General features: G+C 50.2%; 2 protein-coding genes across 4 annotated transcripts in view; both read right to left on the reverse strand.

Moving 5' to 3' along the window:
- The window catches only part of fgd4a (FYVE, RhoGEF and PH domain containing 4a), a 39,271-nt gene extending 37,457 nt beyond the window's left edge, over window positions 1-1,814 (reverse strand). Inside the window, exon 1 of the mRNA XM_062461085.1 lies at window positions 1,444-1,814. Coding sequence (XP_062317069.1) covers window positions 1,444-1,558 — 115 coding nt within the window. The 5' untranslated portion in view covers window positions 1,559-1,814. The remainder of the gene's footprint in view (window positions 1-1,443) is intronic.
- Window positions 1,815-3,512: 1,698 nt separating this feature from the next.
- Window positions 3,513-22,685, reverse strand: part of bicd1a (bicaudal D homolog 1a) — a 33,288-nt gene continuing 14,115 nt past the window's right edge. The window contains exons 2-9 of one of the 3 annotated variants that reach the window (XM_062461093.1): window positions 17,972-18,184; window positions 15,444-15,596; window positions 14,769-15,239; window positions 9,803-10,993; window positions 9,561-9,712; window positions 9,061-9,271; window positions 6,222-6,300; window positions 3,513-5,041 (exon numbers count right to left, since the gene is read on the reverse strand). In XM_062461093.1, the coding sequence (XP_062317077.1) occupies window positions 6,232-6,300; window positions 9,061-9,271; window positions 9,561-9,712; window positions 9,803-10,993; window positions 14,769-15,239; window positions 15,444-15,596; window positions 17,972-18,184 (2,460 nt within the window). In that variant the 3' untranslated portion in view covers window positions 3,513-5,041; window positions 6,222-6,231. Of the gene's footprint in view, window positions 5,042-6,221; window positions 6,311-6,679; window positions 9,272-9,560; window positions 9,713-9,802; window positions 10,994-14,768; window positions 15,240-15,443; window positions 15,597-17,971; window positions 18,185-22,685 lie in introns of those variants that run through there. The other 2 variants (XM_062461092.1, XM_062461091.1) reach the window with 2 other exon arrangements.

The following is a 22,685-nucleotide window of genomic DNA, read 5'->3' on the forward strand; positions in this document are numbered from 1 at the left end:
CTTATAACCTATTAACTAACGCTTGGTGCAAGCACCTGGATCTAAAGTGTTACCTGAGACAGGTAAAGAAGCACACACCTGTAGATGCATTTACAGAGGTAGTAATGCATTCATTTAACAGACACTTGAATAAATTAGAAGATACAATCCATGAACAGATAACGAGGTTTGGCTAATCTGACTGTGATTAACGTGAGCAGGAAATCCTTGATTGCTCCCCCTGTGCCAGGATCAGAGGTGAGTCAGACAGTCAGTCACAGTAGTGACGCTGTCCCATCCTGGCTGTGGCATCGCCCAGAAGCGACGTTCATGAGAAACACTTGGGCTTATTCTTTTTTAGTTGTTTTATGCTTTAATTGACAGATTTTAAGTGAAGTGTGACAGGAAAGGCAGAGAGAGAGAGAGAGAGAGAGAGAGAGAGAGAGAGAGAGAGAGAGAGAGAGAGAGGGAGAGAGAGAGAGAGAGAGAGAGAGAGAGAGAGAGAGAGAGAGAGAGAGAGAGAGAGAGAGAGAGAGAGAGAGAGAGAGAGAGAGGGAAAGAGAGAGGGAAAGAGAGAGGGGGAAGACATGCAGCAAAGGGCCCAGGCTGGATTTGAACCCAGTCCGGTGAGATACCGGGGTTCACCCTTGGATCTCAGAATTCTGCTGTATTCCTTGTTTAAACAAGCAGCTGGATATCTATAAAAGGACTGCACCCCACACACTTTCGGTACCTTATAATGCAAGCCAACACTTTCCCATACACAGGGGCCTCTATTCAACATCCACAGTAGGTAAAACTGTCAACAAACGAACAAATCTCTAGCTTAGAGAGAGGAGGAGGGGGGGAATAATGACATCATGAATGAATCAAAACAAAATGTTTTGATGTGTTTGCCATACATATTTGTAATATCCACAAGACATGTAATCCTACACCCCTTGTCATACATGACCAGTAAACAATGCCAGAGCTATTCCACATACAAAACATTCCTGGAGGAAAATACTGCCTGGAGACCTGAAGGTGATTAGAACAGGTTAGAGCTTGTGTGGTTGCTGCAACATTACAGCTTCTCCCAGCAGCCAGTCAATCAGACACTGGGATACTGAGTAAACACTTTTCGGTGTGCTGTTATGGCGTTCCCAGCTTGTTGCAGAGGATAAAGACACTCTGACAGCACCTCCACGCCTACCCACGGACATGGAAAGTCAGGCGTTGAAAGTAATACAATGCGATAAGATAGCATAGGATTTGTTTAGACAAACCGACGTGCTGTTATATAATCTCCCTTTAATCTCATATTGTCAGTGTAAAGGCAGTAAAATCCCCTCTTTAATAAAGGTTCACATTTGAATCTCCCTTGAGGACAAATCAGGTAGCCTACCTACTTTAGGAAATTAATTACGCTGTCCCAGGCGAGATCCCTAACCGCTCAATGAGCAAACCGCTCCAGACACCTACCTGAACATTCCTCATCTTCCATGTCGGAGTCGTCAAAAGTTTGGGGTTTCCTCCGAAAAGCCACTCGTCTGAAGCCGTCCATTCCCTTGTCCCCGTGCGGTGAAAGTTCCAACATCGAAAAATATCCGGAGAGCAAGAAGCTCAAAAGCGGTTTACTGTGAAAACACTGATGAAGACCTTAAAATTACAGTGCAGCATGTTACAGTCGGTTCGTAACATAAAGCGTGGCTCACTACTACGCCCGGCTCTTAACATAAATCGTGGTTTAGTCTACTGTTCAAAAGTATTTCCAAGAAATGATCAAACCACGTATGCGTCTGATCAATAGACCAGTCAGTTCCCTGATGTGCTCTCAAACTTCAAGCTAAACTGTGGTGCGCGGTGTGCGCTTTCTAGGTCGTCATCATCGGCTTATCTCAGTGTGCCAGAATCACCTTGTGCAGGCCAGTACTAACTCCGCCCCGTTCTCACTGTGTTGACTCGCATTGTTACCTCTTCACAGACTGGTGAAAAGCACTACCAAATCTCCCGTTAGGGCCACTGCCTAATAGGAATGATCGTATCAGCGCAACTAGTGGCAATGAAGTAGCAGGTTGTGCATGGTAACTGTAACCTCTTTGATTATACTGTTAGTCATGCAACACACTTTGGAGCCATAGTGAACAAGGAAATAGTTCACAGTAAAATTGCAATTTCTGTAAATTAATAGTTGATGCTCCACTGTTTTGTGAGCGGATTTTCTGATGATGGAATGACACGTCGTGTAGAAATAAAGAATGAGCGACCACAGATGCACTATACAAGTCCAAGGACAATCGTTTTAATTTTCTATTGAAACAAGTTGAACACTGTTTTAAATAGAGTAAGAATCATTAACTATACAACCCAATGAACTATTGCTGTAATCTTTTCAATCTTTTTCTTATTTTTGTTTCTTTAATTTCTGTCTCTGCATGGTTTACTGATATTGTGCAAAATAACCCAGAGAGAAACCAAAACTCATTGCCCACTTTTGATTGTTGGTTAAAAACTACAATGGAATTATGATTCTTAAAATACTTATTATCCTGCTGTTCCAACGTGTGGTTTACAGGAGAAACAATCCCAGAAACATACAGTCGACGAAGACAGAAATCCAACAACTTAAAACAGGCATTAATCAACATACCAAACACCAATGCCTATAACTAGACCCAAGTCCCACCTACAACAAACACCCACCAACACTGGGAAAAGAATGCCCAACAGTGTGTTTTTTAAACGAATTTCATTGCCTAACATCTAACAGGAAGACACAGAGGTAACCAGAGCAGGTTATTTTGTGTATTCAAACAACCTTTTTTTCTTCAATAAACGTGTCTTGTCCAGGCATGACCAATAGAACCCAGCTGTGAGTGGATTCCTCCGGTGTTGGGTCAGAGAGGAAGATGAGCATCATGTAACTCAAACAAAACACAGGCAGGATCAAACTGAACACTCTCTCCTCACCTTGGATCAATTCAGGTGAGGCTGTTTGAACAGATAACTTATTGTAACAGTATTGACAGAACACACAAAGAAGAATCCGGGAAGCCTCTCCAGATCACTTCCTGTGGCCAGTCAGCTCGGTTGCCATGGTATCAGAACCAGTCGAGAAGCCACTGAGCTAACTCAACCAGAATATCCTACCACAGAGTCCACACCGACCGGTATGGTTGCTTTGAAACATAGTACTGCATCAGGTGTATTGTGCTTGAAAATAAGGATACTTAGAAGATGGAGGTCACCACTGCAATTACTGTGGAACCCGATGATGTAAAACAGTATTGTAAGATGACACAATATTATAAGATCTGAGCTAGCTTTGTTAGACGGCTTGCCCTATCTGAGGGAGGGGGTGTCCGAAGGCTTGCCCTATCTGAGGGAGGGAGTGTCCGAAGGCTTGCCCTATCTGAGGGAGGGAGTGTCCGAAGGCTTGCCCTATCTGGGGGAGGGGGTGTCCGAAGGCTTGCCCTATCTGAGGGAGGGAGTGTCCGAAGGCTTGCCCTATCTGAGGGAGGGGGTGTCCTCTGTTGAATATGCTGAGGACGGTAGAGGGGGGGGGTCAAGAATCTACATGGGATAATATTATATATTATTCCAGGTAATATATGTATATGATACAGCTATGCTCTGCTCTGGCCTTGTTAGCTCACTCCAAGGTCAAGTCAACCGGTTTAGCCCCGGGTTTGCCCCGAAAGGCCTCATCCAGACAGGAGCAAGTCTCCGTGAGAGCGTCTCTGGGCCAGTTACGGTTCTAGTCCGAGACGATGTTCTTCTTCTTCTTTGTTTTCAATTCCACCTCAGTCTGTGTTTGCTGCCTCGTGTCAGTCCTCCGAACCCCAGATCATCTCATTATGTCTTCACCGATTTGTTTCCCATCTAAGTGTTAGAACTCTCTCTCTCTCTGTCTCGTTCATCTCATTCTACTTTTTCCTGACTTTCCCTTATTTTTGCTCCCGGCGGCTGTCTCTCCAGAGAGCTGGACTACTGGACAAAACACAACCACCTCAGACACTGCAGTAGAAAACAACTTAAGTAAAAAATATAGTATATATGTGTATGTCTTGCAAAACAATCTGTATAAAAAGAACAAGCAATTCAAGAGAAGTGGCATTAGGTGGTAGTTTGGTCATCCACCGCACTACAAGCAATGTTCTGCTGGAAACACTGTAGAGCTTAACCATTATTCTCTCCTAAACAACGCTGATGAATTTTCACATTTTTCAACAAGTCATTTAGAGGATACAGAACTGGGTACTGTAATGTACTCTAACATTTCATCTTACTAGACAGTTTCATGTCAAATGTTAGGCAAGTTTGAAACCATTTCACTTCACCAGAAGGAAAACGGGTTATACTTATCCATAAAATAAAAAGATTTTTGGTCAACAGTTTTTTCTCTCTCTCTTTTGGCAGCTATCAAGGAGAAAATGATTATAGCTAATCATCAATGAATAAGAATCTATTCTCGTAATTCAAGTTGAACACCACAGCAATGATTTACATCTTGTCAAGTTCATTTCAAAGAAAGACCAACAAACATTCAAATGATCCACTTATCAATTCGGCATAATAAATACAAAAACATAAGGAAAACCCATAAATAAATAAATAGGAAGTAAATAGATAATAAATAGATAGTAAAAATTGATACAGGACATGAATTATTCCCTCTACATTTCCAATCCTATCTACTTCCTCTGTCCACTCTCCACTCAACAGGATGTGATGTCATTCCCGTCCAGCCAATGAGCAGCAGTGTGTCTGGAACTGGCAACCCTGCCAACCAGGAATGACAGCAGTGGGCGTGAGGGGGCGGGACGTTGCTGATGAATGGTCACAGAGAACAGGCAACTGGGCCGGGGCGTTGCCAGGTTCTGAGGGGGCTAGAACCCCCTCTCCCCGGAGCGGAGTGTCTGTGTGGCTCCGTGAGGATGCAGGATGGCTGTGGGCAGGAAGGGTTAGGGGCCGGGACATTGGGGCTTCTGAACCAGGTCGCTGGGAGGGTCACAGGGGGGGCTGACTGCTGCTGGAGTGGGCCTTCATGTCTTCCTGGAGGGCTGCCCCTATGTTAGAACTGAGTGATGTAGGATGGAGAGATGAGAAGATAGTGAGAGGAGAGAGAAAAACCAGGAAAGAAAGTCAAAACTATCCTTTATTTAAACCAACAACATCAAAACCGTACCAGGGGGGAGGGGCTAAAGCAGTTTCCAAGCATGATCAAAGCAAGGACACTGTTTTAACGGGAACGAGAAAACAAGGAATGAAGATTTAACATACTGGAGGTTTAGACATTGGCTAGATCCTGACCGGAGCAAGGATTAGGAGGTGATAGACAACACCAGACCTTTCAGCAGCTACCTACATACTCAATGTGTGTTACGCTACCTGGCCAAGTCACTGAGATGATAAAATTCAAGTTTAACCTTTCATAAAGAGGTTTATTTGGACTGTGAGGCTGTAACAAGTGATACATGTGCCATGCATAACCATGAATGTATTAGTGTGAGTGTGTGTCTACTGTAGACTGTTCACATACAGTAGCACAGTTGCTAACTCTGTTCACTCAATCAGTGCAGTGAAAATTCTGTATGCTATGATATGAATACAGTAACACTACCCTTGTCTCCCGCTAAGCTAGGTTACAGTGAGCCGGTGTGACAGTCTTCTCTCCTCTCTCATCCTCGCTTCTCTGAGCGCTCTCTCTCAGAGAGAGAGGAGAGAATGAGAGCGAGGGAAGTGGAGGGAGACAGGGAGACTGAGAGAAGGAAAGGGAGAGACTGAGGGAAGGAGAGGGATACAGAAAGAACGAGAAGGAGAGGGAGAGAGAAAGCTCTCTGAGCGCTCTGCGCTGTGGTCATTCAACACGTTCATGAGGTTTACTAAGACAAGTGTGATACTCGGAACAGTGCACAGTTTAAACACACAGTGCCTGAGAGCACAGAGCTTCACTGTCTGTGACCTGATGTGTGACAGTCTGTTACCGTGTGACGCTGCGGGCCCGTGGCGCGATGAGTGAGGGAGAAAGAGAGAAAGAGAGGAGAGGGGGAGAGGGAGAGAGACAGAAGGACAGGGAGGGAAGTGGAGGGAGAGAGGGAGACTGAGAGAAGGAGAGACTGAGAGAAGGAGAGGGAGAGAAACAAAGAACGAGAAGGAGAGGGAGAGTGAAGAAGAGAGCAAAAAAAGCAGAAAGGAGAGGGAGAAACAGAAAGGTAGAGACAGATCAGAGGTCTGTGTGTGTGTGTGTGTGTGTTTACCTGTGGACACCTAGGAGGGCTCTCTCTCTCCTAAGTTGTGGGGAGAGTGTCGATACTGAGGCGACAGGCTGCTGACAATCTGCGAGAGACTGATACATTAGACAGATATACAGAGAGGCAACACAGTCAGGATGAGAGCGAGGGACAGACACAAACAGAGAAGACAGGCTCGGCAGAGAGATAGAGATGCCTGGGACTTCATACGGCAACAAACCAAAGACCCTTTGTTGCAATTGTATACAGTCAGATCCATAATGAGCCCCGGTCGTTTGTGACATCTGGCGGTCTGTTCATTACTGCAGCCCAGTCCCATCTGACTCCAGGACAGACTGCACTGCTCACACACTTCCAGCACACACACACACACATGTACACACATGCACACACACACACGTACACACGCGTACTTACACACATGAACACATGCACACAGACATCCTATGGGGACATTAAAGTATATCTTATCTTATAACCAAACACTCACACACACACACACACACAACTCACAACCAAGAATACAGGCACACACAAAAAGGACACACCAGGAGACAAAAGACAAAGCGTTTACGCACACGTTCAAATCCAGTACTGTATTTGTCTGTGCTGCACAAAAGAAACACATACAAACATCATGGATATAACACACAGCAGAACACGCCTGTACATGAACCACAAACCCAGCAGCATGGATCCACACCGTTCGTCCGCAGTCCACCATGACGCTTCAACAGAGAGCTGGTGCTGCTCCCATGTGTGTCACCAACATTGGGACTTAAGGGCCAGTTCACACTGCACCGACAATGTCTAACAAACCACAACAAGCACCAACCATTCTCCTGTCGGCTGTTGGGTTTAGAACGTTTGGAAAGATAACTGTCGTTTTCACACAGCTCCAACAAACACCAACAGGCACATCGCACCAAACCGACACAACCCAACAACTTCTGTCTGTTGGTGCGTGTTGGTGTGTGTTTGGGCAGTGTGAACGAGCCTTTACGGTAATCTAAGTGAGCATAAACAAGGATGCTGTCTTCAGATATACAACGTGGCATGCTTGTATTCTGATTGTCAGAGGAAGGGAAAGGCACAAACAGCATTTGACAGGACAGCCTCTCGTACCAGTGCCGGACATGGAGGATGAGACACCTGCAGGCAGGAGGGTGTGGGGGAGAGGAGGGGTGAGGGAGGGGTGGGGGGGGGGGGGCGACTATCTAAGGGCCTGTGACATCCAGTTAGGCCAGGGCTAGTTGGGGTTTCCCAGGAGAGTTGTCAGGGGCCACTGAGGTCATTCCAGGTGCCTTACACTGCAGCTACACAGCGGTTGATCGGATCTCACAACACTAGAACATGCTTGGAATATCCTAAGAAATATCCATCACAACATGCCTGTATCTTCTCAACAACCTGGCTGCAGTGTAGACAATCTGGACGCGGAGAGGAGGCACACTGGTTTCCACGCTGCTCTGGGGTGGAGCGCTCTCCCTACAGACCTGGCTAATCAAACCCAGAGAAGGATTCGCCTGTCAAATGCTTTTTGCTCCGCAGCAGGAGGTGGAACAATTGGAAATACCACAGCATGCCTTAACAATGATATCGTAACACAAGAAAAAAAAAGAAACTTCAAGGTTTCTACGAACTGTAATGATTTCTACAGAGGTTTCTACAGGGTTTATCAATACAAACTTTAAATGAGCAATTTTGCCGTACATTCATACTGTTTATGATGATTTGGAGGGAGTTGACGGTTGGCTGTACTTCTAGGACTCGGCCACCAGGTGGCGCTGTCGGTAAATGAATACCACATCACAACAGTCCTCCCAGGCTGAGTAAGGGTGGACACAGCCAGGCTAGTAAGTCAGCTACAAGCTCATTTTCATGACACCAAGTGAATGATTAACACATGCAATGAAGAAAAACAGGGGAAATCGATGGCCTGACTGTTGATCGTGGGTGTGAAATGATGGTTACCAGAGGAGGCGAGATGAGAACGATGATGTGAGACACTTAGCAGAGCACTCAGCTCCCACTCTGAAATCTTTCAGGCTTTTCTGAGCCAAATAGCTACAGGGGGAAATCCTATACAACCACACTGCATGGTGTCAAATAACAGAAAAAGGAGAGAAAGATCGCCTTCAAATGATTTCCATCAAACTGTTTCTAAAATGCAATTTATCCGTCGGTGTATCTATCTGTAAAACTTTGGATCGCCTGGGTTTTGTATCCACATTCACTTGTTATAATGTAACTATACAGAGCAAGAACACATCATCTGAAGTATCCTACCAAACTGAGTCACAAACTATCTTTTTTTCTCATCGGGCCCCTCATCATATCATGTCCCTGAGAAGATAGTCACAGGATGTGAGAGAGTGGAAACCAGTCTGTCTTCCTCTCAGTGTCTTTACCAATCCTCTCAGCCCGGCTGGGGGATTCTGGGAACTGTAGGCACAAGGGCAAGGGGTGGCCCGGAGGGTGTGTTGGGTGTTCACCTACTCCGCCGGTAGGGGGTTGCAGGGGCGGAGCTAGGCGACCGCTGGGTGGAGTCTCGAGTGTGGACGAGCCGTCTGAACTCCAGGCTGAGAGCATGGGGGTCTATGAGGAAGGTCTGGGTGCCCAGGGACCAATCGGGGTGCCCCAGGGGGGGCAGGGTGGAGGTCTGGGGTGGTGGGTCTGGGGACGACCAGGGGGATGGGGACAGGGACAGGGAAGGGGGGAGCTCCAGGGAAGGAGAGCTGCTCAGGGTGGTGTGGTGGAAGGAATGGGGGGTGATGGTGATACCGGAGGGTCTGTGGACCATGGTGGGGCTGGGGGGGGCGGTGACTGCCGCCCGGCGACTTACTTTGGGCGGGCTGGTCCTGATCCTGGGCACCTTGGCTCCGCGGCCGCGGTAGGTCAGCTCGTGGTCGAACTCCAGGTCCTCCAGGCGCTGGGTCAGGGCCAGCTTCTGCTGGATGGCCATGCGGAGGAGCGAGTTCAGGGTCTTCTTCTCGTCCTCGGCCGCGGCCAGCTGCCTCTGCATCTCATCCAGCTGGGTCACATACTCATCACACCTGGGGAGGAGGAGTGGAGGGGAGGAGGAGAGGAGTGGAGGGGAGGGGAGATATGGGGGGGAAGAGAGAGAGCAACAGGGAGAAAGGGAGAGAGAGAGAATGCGAGGGAGAGCGATAAGTATAGAGAAAGACAGGGGAACATTTGAGTGGAGAGGTGAGAAGAACAACTTGACTCGAGAAGAGAATAGAAAGGTTTTCCATCTTTGCACACTTTCTTCCTGACACACCGCACGTCTTCTCCTCAACAGCCATTGGCTAACGTGCTCTGACTTCCCAGCATGCCGCTCACCGTGTGGCGAACATGGCGCGCAGCGAGGAGAAGGTGGCGGCGTCCTCCTTCAGGGCCTTCAGCTCGTTCCTCAGCTTCATCATGGTCTCCGTCACCATCGACTTCTCGTTCTCGTATTTGCTCTTCAGGTTAGCTAGGGCCACCTCCGCCGTCTAAGAGACAGGGTTTAGGGATTAGGATTAGATTCGGGATTCTTCCCAGGACAGGATTTGTCCACATCCAGAGTCTGCATATCTCCTTACCTGCTTGTTAGCCTTGAGGACCAGCCTGAGGGTGGCGATCTGCTCCCTCTTGGTGCTGAGCAGGGACTTGAGCTTGAGGATCTCCTCCAGGCAGGCCTCCTTGTCCTTGTCCAGCATGGGGGCCAGCTCCCTGGCCGCGGCCCTCTGCCGGGACAGCTGCAGGGAGCGGTCCACAACCCGCTGGAGGTGCTTGATCTGATCCCGGATGATGGCGTTCAGGTTGTAGATGTTCATGGGCTCCTTGCGGAGGTCCCCCCCAGCCTCGGGCACCGGGGAGGGGGAGGGAGAGATGCTGATGACCGGGGAGCCCATGGGGGTCCGGGTGGGGCTGCCCTGGGTGAGTGCACCGGGGGCCGGGGACTCCCGCCCCCCTGCGGAGGCGTCCCCTCCCTGGGGGTCCCGGGAGGGGGAGTCCAGGGGGCTGCGCGGGGGTTCGAGCGAGGCGGCGGCGGCGGCCAGGCGGCGGGCCAGGCGAGGGGAGAGGAGGGCGCGCGGGTCCTCTGGGCCCTTCAGGCTGCCGTTGCGGGTCACACGGCTCTGGCGGTAGTAGTCCAGCATGACGCGGTTGGGCGTCTCGTTGTTGCAGAGGCAGACGTGGTGGTAGAGCTGGGCCAGCTCCTCGCTGAAGGTCACCAGCTCGTCCTGCGCCGTGTTCAGCATGGCCTGGGTCTCCCCGGCCATGCCCGTCGCCGCCCGAAGCTCCGCCTCCAGGGACGTCAGCTCCGCCTCCAGGGACGTCAGCTTCTCGCGGCCTTCGCGGGAGCTTCGCTCCAGGCGAATCACCTGCTCGTTCAGCGCCTGGACGCACCCCTCTCGTCCGCTTAGCTCCTCCCCCTGGCCCTCCACGCACTGGTTGTACTTCTCCTTCAGGGCCTTTAGCTCCGCCTTCAAATCGATCACCTCGGTAACCGCCACCTTGTACTTACACTCCAGGATCTCGAACCCGTGGATGTCCATGTCCACCACCTCGTTGTCGGCGTGGCGACCGGGGGGGGAGGGGCTGCCGTCGGGCTTCTCGCTTTCCTGCTCGTCGGCGTTCTTGTCGTCGCCGTGGCAACGCCTCAGTCCGTTGACGTGCTGGGTGAGGCGGTGCATGCGCTCGTGCTGTTCGGACAGGGCGCCCTGCGTGTGCTGCAGCTGGGTCTGGGACTCCTGGAGGCTCAGCAGCAGCACGGCCTTCTCTCGCTCCACCTGCAGGACGGGAGGGCACACTGCAGGTCAGGTCACAGAGGGGAAGGGATCTGCACCCCACTCGGGGGATGAATCCCAACACTGAAGTTGTATTAACGGTCAGACCACACACCTACGTGAACATGCTCAGACCACACACCTACGTGAACATGCTTACAACTTATTTATCAGCAAAGAATACCATTTCTCAATGTATTCATTTAGCTGACCGTTTTATCCGAAGAGAGAGAGAGATGAGAGAGATGTACTTGGGATCTCTCGATCTGCAGGCAAAAGCTCTAACCACTAAACAATTCCCTTCCCCCCATTGTATACTTCATGATCAGAAACAGAAAAGCAATACAAAAAAAAGTTTTGTTATGAAGCTTACTGCTGTATCGCAAGTTATTTACAATTAATTTCCTTTCAGCTTGATCACAAGGGTGTTGAAGGAAATAGCTGTGGAGTGTAATGTATCATGGCGTTGTTGTCACAGATTAAGCACAACGCCGCAAGTGTTCTCGCAATTGAACTGAAGTGCTGTTTAATAGCTTTCTGATCGGCCACCGTGGCAGTCAGACAGCTCAGCCCCTCCAGGACGAACTGGCGCTGAGGCTGTGAAACTCCATCGATCCCCTTCTGGGGGACGCCCAGGCATACGAAACAAACACATTCATAAACTTGAGACTGAGTCGGCATATTAGTCAGAGTTCAGCAGAACCTGCACTGCGAAAACCTCGGGTCCTCCTGTTGGTGGTATGTAATGAAATCTGCATATTTAGTCTCTGAGTTGGTGGAAGCACAGTATGTACTGTGTGTGTGTGTGTGTGTGGTTGTGTGTATGTAAGAATATGTGTGTGTGGCTGTGTGTGTGTGTGTGTGCGTGTGTGTGTGGGGAGGACCTCAAATTTCACCAATTAGCACTGCACCACAGAACAGGGGAGCTGAGTGATGTGTCAGTGTGTTTTCTCACCCTGTGTTCACACCTGGAAACAAGACTCCACAGAGAGAGAGATACGGGGGGGGGAGAGAGAGACACAGGGGGGGAGAGAGAGAGAGAGACAGGGGGGAGAGAGAGAGACGGGGGGGAGAGAGACGGGGGGGAGAGAGAGAGACGGGGGGGGAGAGAGACAGGGGGTGGAGAGAGAGAGACGGGGGAGAGAGAGAGAGAAAGGTGAGGGAGAGAAGGATAAGGAAAGACGGAGAAAGCAAGAGAAAGAGAAGCAGAGGAAGAAAGAAAGAGAGGGAGGGGGAAGAAGAGAGAGAGAGAGGACAGGGAGAGAGAGAGAGAGAGAGAGAGAGAGAGAGAGAGAGAGAGAGAGAGAGAGAGAGAGAGAAGAGGAGAGGGAGAGAAGGAGAGAAAGGAAGAAAGAGAGAGAAGGAAGGAGAGAGCCAGGAAGAGAGGGGAAGAGAGAGAGAGAGGGCTGGGGAGCGAGCGAGCCAGTAAAGAGAGGGGTGGAGAGGAGGTTCCTCACAATGCTTGAAGCCGACTGGTGTCCCTGATATTAGAGTACATACAGTCCTGGTGTCCCTGATATTAGAGTACATACAGTCCTGGTGTCCCTGATATTAGAGTACATACAGTCCTGCAGTCAGGGTCAGAAACCCCACCCCTGAAAGCAATTAAAAGCTGCTAATGTTTAACTAAAAACTACATTAACCCAAGAGGGAACATCCATTTAAAATGAAATGACTAATGCATTTAGGAACCACAAATGCAATCAGCCACTTTCTATCCTCTTGCTTCAAAGTACAATAAAAATTCAATTCAAGGAGAGAGTATTGTATGTGTTCTGTTGTTACGATTATGTGTGTTTATGTTATATTCGCACAACTAATTTATCACACTGTATGTGCACATTATGCCCCTGTGTGTATTGTGTGTGTCTGTGTGTGTGAGTGTGTGATTGTGTGTGTGTGTGCGTGCGTCTGCCCACAGCTGTGTTGTCTGTAACGGATGCTATGTGTGTACAGTGAGTTCATACTTGTTGTCCCTCGTGTCTTCTCCCTGTGTGTGTGTGTTCTGTGTGTTCTGTGTGTGTTCTGTGTGTGTGTGTGTTCTCCATACGATTGCTTCTATTCCTGTCCACTTGTCACCATGTGGACAACCAATAGCTGCTCCGTCTGCTCTACTGTTCTCTCCCTCTTGTTCTGCTCCGTCTGCTCTCCTCTCCCCTCCCCTCCCCTCCCCTCCCCTCCTCTCCTCTCCTCTCCTCTCCTCTCCCCTCCCCTCCTCTCCTCTCCTCTCCCCTCCTCTCCTCACCCCTCCTCTCTCCCCTCCTCTCCTCTCCTCTCCCCTCCTCTCCTCTCCTCACCCCTCCTCTCTCCCCTCCCCTCCCCTCCCCTCCCCTCCTCTCCCCTACTCCACACTCTGATTGAATGTGCTCGAAAGGTCCCCAGGTAACCCTTGGTGACATGGTTGAATCATGTCACCATTCAAAACCCACATAACAGACCCAGCAACGTCAGTTGGCTGTTATGGTGTACACATGTGTAAACGTGACCTTTCCTGTTGACCCTGGGGAGACAGACCCTGTCAGCACTTTGCCACGGGTGATATCCACAGGCTACAGTCACAACACATCAACCGTCATCTGAGAGAGCGCTCTCTTGATAAACTGGGTCAATTCAATTCAACTTTATTTCGCCATGTATACAGATACTAGGAATTCGATTTGGTATTCTCCATGCAGGCTATAAGTCCTGCACGAGATCTCCACGGCCGCTACACAAGCGCCGCTACGCTGATCCTACGCTGATCCTACGCTGATCCTACGCTGATCCTTGATGTCCTGCTGTACTTTTTACCTCCTGTGTTTGAACGTTGCTCTGGATAGGCGTGTATCTGAGTCGTGTGATTGGCTGAGTGCTAGCCAATCACACCCTGATCTCCCCTTACCTCATCACCCCTCTCCCCCCTCCCCCCTCTCCCCTCCCCTCTCCCCCCCCCCTTCTCCTCTCCTCCCTGCTCTACCTGGGTATACAGTGGCGGTGAGGAGAAGGAAGTCAATGGCAGCCTCTTAATGCCTCAGCCGAAGAAACCACTGATTGTGTTCCTCAGAGTAAGCGCTATCGATTCTCTCAGGGTGAACGAGGATGCTCGTCGGACTGAAGGGAGTGAATTACTTCTTTTCAACAAGGATGTCAGCTTGGCAACCTCCCGGTGATGTAGAACACTGTCAAACTAATCAGTCTGAATGTTGTGTGCTGTGTTACTAACGGGAGTCCATTCTCAGCTCATGAGCCTGTGTGGTCAGGGTTGGGCTGCTCATGAAGCTGTGTGGTCAGGGTTGGGCTGCTCATGAGGCTGTGTGGTCAGGGTTGGGGGGCTTGTGAGGCTGTGTGGTCAGGGTTGGGGGGCATGTGAGGCTGTGTGGTCAGGGTTGGGCTGCATGTGAGGCTGTGTGGTCAGGGTTGGGGGGCTCAGACACTTTGGCCATGTGACTCGACGTGTCTGTCTCGTTCAGCACGGCCTCCATCTGATAGAAGGTGTGTGAATCCCTCTCTCACTCTGGGGCCGAATTCACAAGAATCCTCCGATTGGGAAGTTTGAAAGAATGCTCCTAACCGCAGTTTGTGGAAGAAATATTATCTTGAGGACATTTAGTTTTTTCTAAAGAACAACCGTAAGGATGTTCTTAAGAACTTTTGTGCGAGGTGAATACAACATTTTCTACACTTTTTTTCCTCAGTAAGTAGATAAGAAGAAAATAACATTTATAAAAAGAAATGTCTTCTCAAGAAGGTTATGTGAATCCCCCCCGTCTGGTCTTTACGCACCAGAACAGCAACATACCTGCAGCAGCTGTTGTTTCATCTTCTGCATCTCTGACAGGTTGAGCTCGCTGAAGAGATCAGACACTGGATTCAGACCCTCCCCCTTCCTGGAGGAGCGGAACTCCCCGTTCATCTTAGCCAATCCCGTGCCTCCGTGCAGGTGTCCGTTACAGCGGTTGCTGTCCTCGCTGTTGCCGTTGCCGAGGGGCCCTGCCGTCCCATTGGTCGGGGTGTCGTCTGGGAACTTGAGGCCGTCCAGAGCCAGGTGGGCTCCGGCGCCGTACACGCTGTCGCTCACGCTGATGTGATTGGCCAGCTCCTTCCTCAGGCTGTTCTTCTGCTCGCGCTCGCTCTTCAGCGCGTCCAGGGCCTCCTCTAATTGGCTTTCGGAGATGTCCTTCAAACGTAGCGCGTCCTCCAGTTGGCTGTTCAGGAGAACCGTCTCCTCCTCCAGCACCTTGATCTCATGCTTCAGCCCCTCGTACTCCACCTGGAGGGGGGGGGGAGGGGATGGGGTGGGGTGGGAGGAGGGAGGGGTGGGGTGGGAGGAGGGAGGGGTGGGGTGGGAGGAGGGAGGGGTGGGGTGGGAGGAGGGAGGGGTGGGGTGGGAGGAGGGTAGATGGGGGGTACAGCAGCAGAGGTTAAGTCATGCTTCCTCATGTACAGTAGTATCCGTAGCAACAGCTGTACTGACCTGGTTCTGCTTGAGGGTGGAGACCAGTTTCTGCAGGGTGATGTTCTCCTCCTCCAGCTCAGTGTAGTCCTGCAGCAGCCGTGTCTCTCTGAACTTGTACTCCCTGACCTCCTCCCTCATCCTGGTCCTCTGCAGCTCCAGGGCCTCTGTGCTCTGGAAGCACCGGGAGACACCGCTCAGCACCGACACACGGCGGGTGTGGGGGTGTGTGGGGGTGTGTGTGTGTGGGTGTGTGTGTGGGTGTGTGGGGGTGAATGTGTGTGTAGGTGTGTTCATGGGTGTGTGTGGGTGTGTGGGGGTGAATGTGTGTGTGGGTGTGTTCATGGGTGTGTGGGTGTGTGTGAGAGTGTGTACGTTAAATGTGCATAGAGCGTGAGTGTGTACAATATGCGTGTGTAGAGTGTGGGTGTATGTGTGTGAGTGTGTGTGCGTGTGAACATGTGTATGTGTGCGAGTAAGCGTGTGTGTGTGTGTGTGCAATAGTGTTAGTGTGAGATCATGCAGTGTGTTACACTCGTCTTACCGCAACATCATCGCACATCATCACACACACCAAATCACACATCATCACACACACACCAAATCACACACACACACACCAAATCACACACACACACACACACACACCAAATCACACATTCCTGTATCCCCTCTGAAGTTGGGAGGAGGAAGAGGCAGACTAGGAGAGACGGTATGAAACAAATTGCCTCCAGAAAGCAACGAGTCAGCACTCTGGTCCCCTGCAAGATAAAGTGTTCAGATCCGACCACAGCCTCATTCCCAACCTGCCTGGTAACCGGAGCAAACTAGAGACTGACGATGTATAAAGGGGAGACATTCTAGCGGTGACCACAAATGTCAAAAAACCATCGTCCTCAGCACTTCTGGGTCAAAAAACCATCGTCCTCAGCACTTCTGGGTGACTGTAAATGTCAACTTCCTCCACAGAAACCAGGAGGAATACCTCTTCAACTGGGAGACGGTGAGATTATATTCCTTTGCCGTGTTCTTAGAAGGAGGAAAGGTTGCCAGTTCCCTGTTGAGAGGAGGTGTCTGAGAACATTCACTAATCCTCCAGAGTTTATGGCATGGTCTGTACAGAATGTGTGTACACGGGTATGTGTGTGTCTGTGTGTTAGTGTGTGTGTTAGTGTGTGTGTCTGTGTGTGTTAGTGTGTGTGTTAGTGTGTGTGTCTGTGTGTGTTAGTGTGTGTGTCTGTGTGTGTTAGTGTGTGTGTTAGTGTGTGTTACTGTGTGTGTTAGTGTGTGTGTCTGTGTGTGTTACTGTGTGTGTGAGTGTCTGTGTGGGTGTGTGGGTGTGTGTTTGTGTGGGTGTGTGTCTGTGGGTGTGTGTGTGTGTGTGTGGGGGTGGGTGTCTGTGTGTGTTTTAGTGTGTGTGTGTGTGTTATTGTCTGTGTGTGTGTGTGGTTCTGTGTGTTGCTGTTGAAGTTGTTTGTGTTCCACTGGGTGCTGAGGAGTCTCGTTGATGAGGCACAGCCGTGACAAACCCCGCCCCTCCGGTCTCTGAGGGGCCTGTCTCTCCAAATGAAAGCAACACTCCTCTTCGTTAACATGTGGCCTGCATGCAAATAAGGTCCCGCCGAGCCAATCGGAAGCTAATGAACGCATCATCAAAGGGCGACGGCCTTCTCTGATCCTCTCACAGAACACACAGGTGACATTTGAAGGGCATCGCTAAACAGCGCACACCACTCTCTGAGTGCTTTCAGAGCGAAGATCAAAAAGTCTTATTCATGAAGAGTGTTCCATAAAGGGAATATTACCGTATTAACAGAAGTCCTATAATGCTTGTGTCAATAGTTTCAAATCAAAAATCTAGTTGGCCTTGTGTCAGACTGTAATGCCTGAGGATTGTCTTTGATCAGCTATCTGGTTTACGGTATTATACAGAAGTTCATGTAAAGATATACGGTCTTTATTCCGTTCCTCTGCCAGTTTGAATGAATGACGTTGGAAGGTTTGGATTGGTCACAGAAACAGACAAAACACTGACCCATCATTCAGCCGGCTGGATTCCCTTCTGTCAACTACTGAATGAGAGACTGCCCCCAGAGTGTGTGTGTGTGTGTGTGTGAGTATGTGTGTGTACGTGTGTACGTGTGTGTGTGTGTTTGTGTGTGGTTGACCCCCTGCCCCACACATGTGCAGAGCTCAGTGCATTTCTCTCATCTCCAGCTCAGCTCCGGATCTGCTCTCCACAATGGGGTCGTGACTGTGGAGACTGACCCCAGCCCGAACTCCTGTCTGCTGACACACACACACACCCACACACACACACACACCACGACACACACCCTACTCTCACACAGACACTCACACACAACACAACACACACAATCACAAACACATGCAGAAACGCATACACACACAACACACATACCCCACTCACACAGACACACAACTCACAAACACACACGCAGACACTCACATACACCCTGCCTACACGTACCACAACACACACACACACACACACCCCCCCCCCACACACACACACGTCCCCCCCTGACCTCTCGTAGCTCCTGCACGAGGGCGGCTAGGCGTTCGTTCTCCGCCTGGCAGTTGGACGCCACGGAGCGGCTGATCTTGACCTCCGCCTGCAGCTCCAGCAGGCGGCCCATGTAGTACGCCTCCTTGGAGGCCGACTCCTGCAGCAGGCTCTCCTCGTTGGTCTCCCCGTCCTCCGCCACCTTCCGCTGGGCTGAGTAGGCCTGGCCGAACGCCTGGGGGGACAAGGAGAGGGGAGGGGGGGTGAGAGGGTAGAGGTGTGCGGGGGGAGCGGGGGGGGGGGGAGGAGAGAGGAGGACAGAGGAGAGGAGGACAGAGGGGTGTGAGAGGGTGGAGGTGTACAGTCATCAGAGGAGGAGGGGCAGAGGGAGGAGGGGGGTGAGAGGAGAAAGGAGAGGAGGAGAGAGGACAGTGGTTCCTTCATATGTACTTTCATATTTCAGGAGCAAAGGAAGGCCAGTAGAACATACTATTATAACCAGGGTTGTTTCATTTGATACTGTACAAGCCCTCCCATCCCACCCCCATCAACCCTTCCCAGGGTAGCGCCCCCCCCCCCCCGAACCCCCCCCCCCCCCCCACACACACACACACACACACACCCTCCCTATAGGGAGTTGGGATGATATTTCAGCCTGGATCGATAGACATTGACTGCTGTGGTTCCTTCAATCAGCCTTGCTGTCACCTGTCAGAGCCAGTAATCTCTGGCCTGGCTGAAACCACTGTCAGGGGGCTGGGAAACACAAGCTGAAATACATGAATGAATGAATGAATGAATGTATTTATTTATGAATGTGTTATTGTATGAATGACTGAATGAATTCATAAATGTGTTATTGAATGAATGATTTCATGAATGAATAAAGATTATTTACAAAAGGCAATGGGTCTGTGTCCCCACCTTCGCATACGACCATCCTTTTATAATCCTATATTTACACATATAAATATATACACCAGGCCTCAGAGAGATAGGCATTCTCACCATGGCATCATGTTTCACTGTGGCTTCAAAACAAGTTCTACAAGAAGTCCATCACAGCGGTTATGGCTTCCTCTATACAGCAGGCACTACACCAGCGTCCACTGAGACCCTGTACATCCCGTATCTGGTCTAATGTACACGTCCATCAACTGTGATGGTCTGAACACTGACACGCACACACACACACACACACACACATGGTTGTCATCGATCTCCATGGGCCAATAAATACTGCACACCTACCCACTTAACTGATCCTCTCTCTCTCTCTCTCACACACACACACACACACACACAGACACACACTCCCAACAGACACAAACACAATTGCAGGTTCTTTAACCATTCGGTTTCTAATGAACAATTTGGTAGCCTCAAATCAAACGATAGCCCTTTTTGCAAGCCAACGTCACAAAGTGCTTCACATACGTCCACAGGACTGCACCTCAAGCATCCTGAACCCACCACAGAAGACAGAAAAACTCCAAGGGCAGTCGTTTTACTTCCACCTAATTCTAGAGACGTGAATTATTTATCCGACACACACCCCTGTTATCTGGGATGATACCGAACTCCGTCTCTCTATCTGGCCCATCTAGAAACATTCCCTGGCCTCTCTCCCATTTGTGTCAGTCTCCCCGTCGCAGCAGGAAGTGTGGACTAAGCAGAGAGCAGTAATGCGGGCTGGAGTTTAGGACGAAGGGCCATTCATCACCGTTAAAATCTGTTCCCCTTCATGTCCCATCTTCCAGTAACAGGGGAATGGAGCTGTGATGGCGTGGTGTGTACTTCCTGTGGAACTGTGCTCGGAGGTCTGTTAGGGGTTTTGCAGAGAGAGTGGAGAGACCAGGAGGCACCAGGGCTGCCTTGCTGTCGTGTTCGATGGAACCTCATGTGGGGTGAATGTGAGGGAAGGGCGGTGGGGGGCGGGCATGTGTTAGGTTATGGTTAGAATTACATTAAGGGTTAAGGTTAGGGTTAGAATTACATTAAGGGTTAAGGTTAGGGTTAGAATTAGTGTCAGGATTCAAATGATTTTAAAGAACACAGATTTGAATGGGAGTGAATGGTTTGGCCTCATGTAAAACAAACCTGTGAGTGTCTGTGTTTGTGAATGGTGATTGAGATGAGCTAGTTTAACAGTTTCTCACCCTCTCCATCTCATCTCCATCTCTATGGAAACGGTGGCTCCCACCATGGGTGGTGGTGAACAGTTCTTTTTGATAGAGGTGATTTTCTATTGGCTGACGCTCAGTCAACCAGAACCCCACCCATACCAGAACACTCTTTGAGTCACACAGTCACATCTCTCTGTACACATGCCTCACCATTCCTTCCTCACCCCATCCCTCCCTCCCTCCCTCCATTCATCATTGTCTCCTCCTTTGAAAGGAGGCCACCCTCTGAAACAAAAGCTGTGATCCTCCAATATCCTCCACACCCCCTCAGCCGGGCTCCACTGCACGGCCCTCCACGGCGCAGCTGGACCCAGGGAACAGGAGCCAAGGCTGGGCAGCAGCCCGCTCCGGGGCCCCCTACTTCCCAGGAGAGACCCAGAGCCGGGCCTGCAGCCCCCCAGGGTAGTGACCGGGGCTGGGCAGTGATTCAGCACAGCTCATCCATGGAGACGGGGGCTTGGATGCATAATAGGAGGGACAGATGGTTCCTTTATATCAGACCCCCTTCACAGGAAAAGACGTCCTACCAAACGCCTGTTTCATCCATCTGCTTCCTGTTATTCAGAGCAGACATTGCACTGTGACACTGCTTGCACACACACACTTGGAGCAGAGAAAACAACCAGTTTTGCTGCAACTTACATTTAGTAGTTGCTCTTATCCAGAGCGACTTACAGTAAGTACAGGGACATTCTCCCCAAGGCAAGTAGGGTGAAGTGCCTTGCCCAAGGACACAATGTCATTTGTGCACAGCCGGGAATCAAACCGGCAACCTTCTGATTACTAGCCCGATTCCCTAACCGCTCAGCCATCTGACCCACCTGACTCCAACTTCCTCCTCTATGTTGCTGCGCTTAAAATAACATCATGACTGTACAGCAGTGTCTGTTTACTCGCACGCACACACACACACACACACACACACACACACGCACACACACACACACACACGCACACACACACAGACACAGACACACACACACACCAGCCCATCAAGACAGTCAGTCCCTGAATAAAGCTACTACACTCTGAAGCCACATGAAAGAAGTTGGTGGATTGTGTACATTGTTTAAAGTTTAATATCATGTCCCAGGGCAGAGCCTAACAAGGCGGTAATGACCGTCCCCCTGTGTGATCCCCTCGCTGACACTCCTCATTATGGATTCAACCCTCAGGCTACTGGGCCCTCTGTCAGCCCCTCACACACACGATAGACACCCTCCCAATCATATTCACCCCCAGGGGGAGAACCTGAGCCCCTCCCTAACCCAACCCCACCCCATGCCCCCCCTCCCACTAGCTGGCCCTGTGAAGGTGAGGGGAGCATGCAGCCCTGGAGCTAGGTAACCTTGTGTGTGTGTGTGTGTGTGTGTCAGGCATTGGTCTAAAGAGTAAGAGATGCTGCAGGCTGTTTTATACCCAGAGGACCACAGGCTGCCAGGAGGAGCAGGGAGGATGATCTACAAGAGGAGGGGGGGGTGAAGAGTGGAGAGGAAAGGAGGAGAGAGGAGGGGAGAGGAGGAGAGGAGGGGAGGAGGGGAGTGGAGGAGAAGGGAGAAGGGGAGAGGAGAAGAGAGGTGAGGAGAGAGTAGAGGAGGAGAGGAAGAGGAGAGGAGAGAGGTGAGGAGGAGAGAGGAGAGGAAGATAAGAAAGGTGAGGAGGAGAGAGGAGAAGAGAGGTGAGGAGAGAGGAGGAAGATAAGAGAGGTGAGAAGGAGAGAGGTGAGGAGGAGAGAGGAGAAGAGAGGTGAGGAGAGAGGAGAGGAGGAGAGGAAGAGAAGAGAAGAGGAGAGAGGTGAGGAGAGGAGAGAGGAGAGTAGGAGAGGAAGAGAAGAGAAGAGGAGAGAGGTGAGGAGAGAGGAGAGAGAGATAAAAGTACAGGACAGGAAGTTACACAGGAAGTGATACAAACTTTTCCAGACAGGTGATTCATCATGCAGCGTCCCTGTCTGGAGAGAGGTTCTGTGGGCGTGCTGTTGGCCCGACTCACACAGTAAAACCCAAGGCCTGTCTGCAGACAAACTCATCATCAGACTGGAGGCTTGACAGATGGGGCGTGTTTGATTGACCCCTCGCGAGACTGTGACAGGTAAGCAGTATAGGCCAAGACCATTTAACCTAAGGCTTGTTTTAACACTATCATGGCCATGGGGGTGTCAGCGTTGAAGCGGCTCTGCTTGGTCTCATGGCCAGGGTCAGGTGAGAGAAGAACTGGACGATACAAGACTCTAAACATCAAGGTCCTGGTGGTAGAGATGATTAAAGGAAAAAGTTGTCTGCCACTCTGAGTTACTCCCAAGGCTTGTTTGAGACAGCTTATCAATAGATGATTGGGGGAATTAATTTCTCTGGTGGTTTGTCTATAAATGGATCCTATCTATCATCATCCTAATCTGTTATGTGAGGTATTTGCAGGACTGTAGAACTCTGTTCTAATGAATAAATATGTACTAGTCAGCAAACCTTGCCTGTTTCACAAACGCATAGCCTATCTCGTTCACCCAACTCAAGGTATTAAAGTCCATAATTTGCATAAAGTAGATTACAAATT

Source organism: Osmerus eperlanus, chromosome 5 (genome assembly GCF_963692335.1).
Source record: "Osmerus eperlanus chromosome 5, fOsmEpe2.1, whole genome shotgun sequence".
NCBI lineage: Eukaryota > Metazoa > Chordata > Actinopteri > Osmeriformes > Osmeridae > Osmerus > Osmerus eperlanus.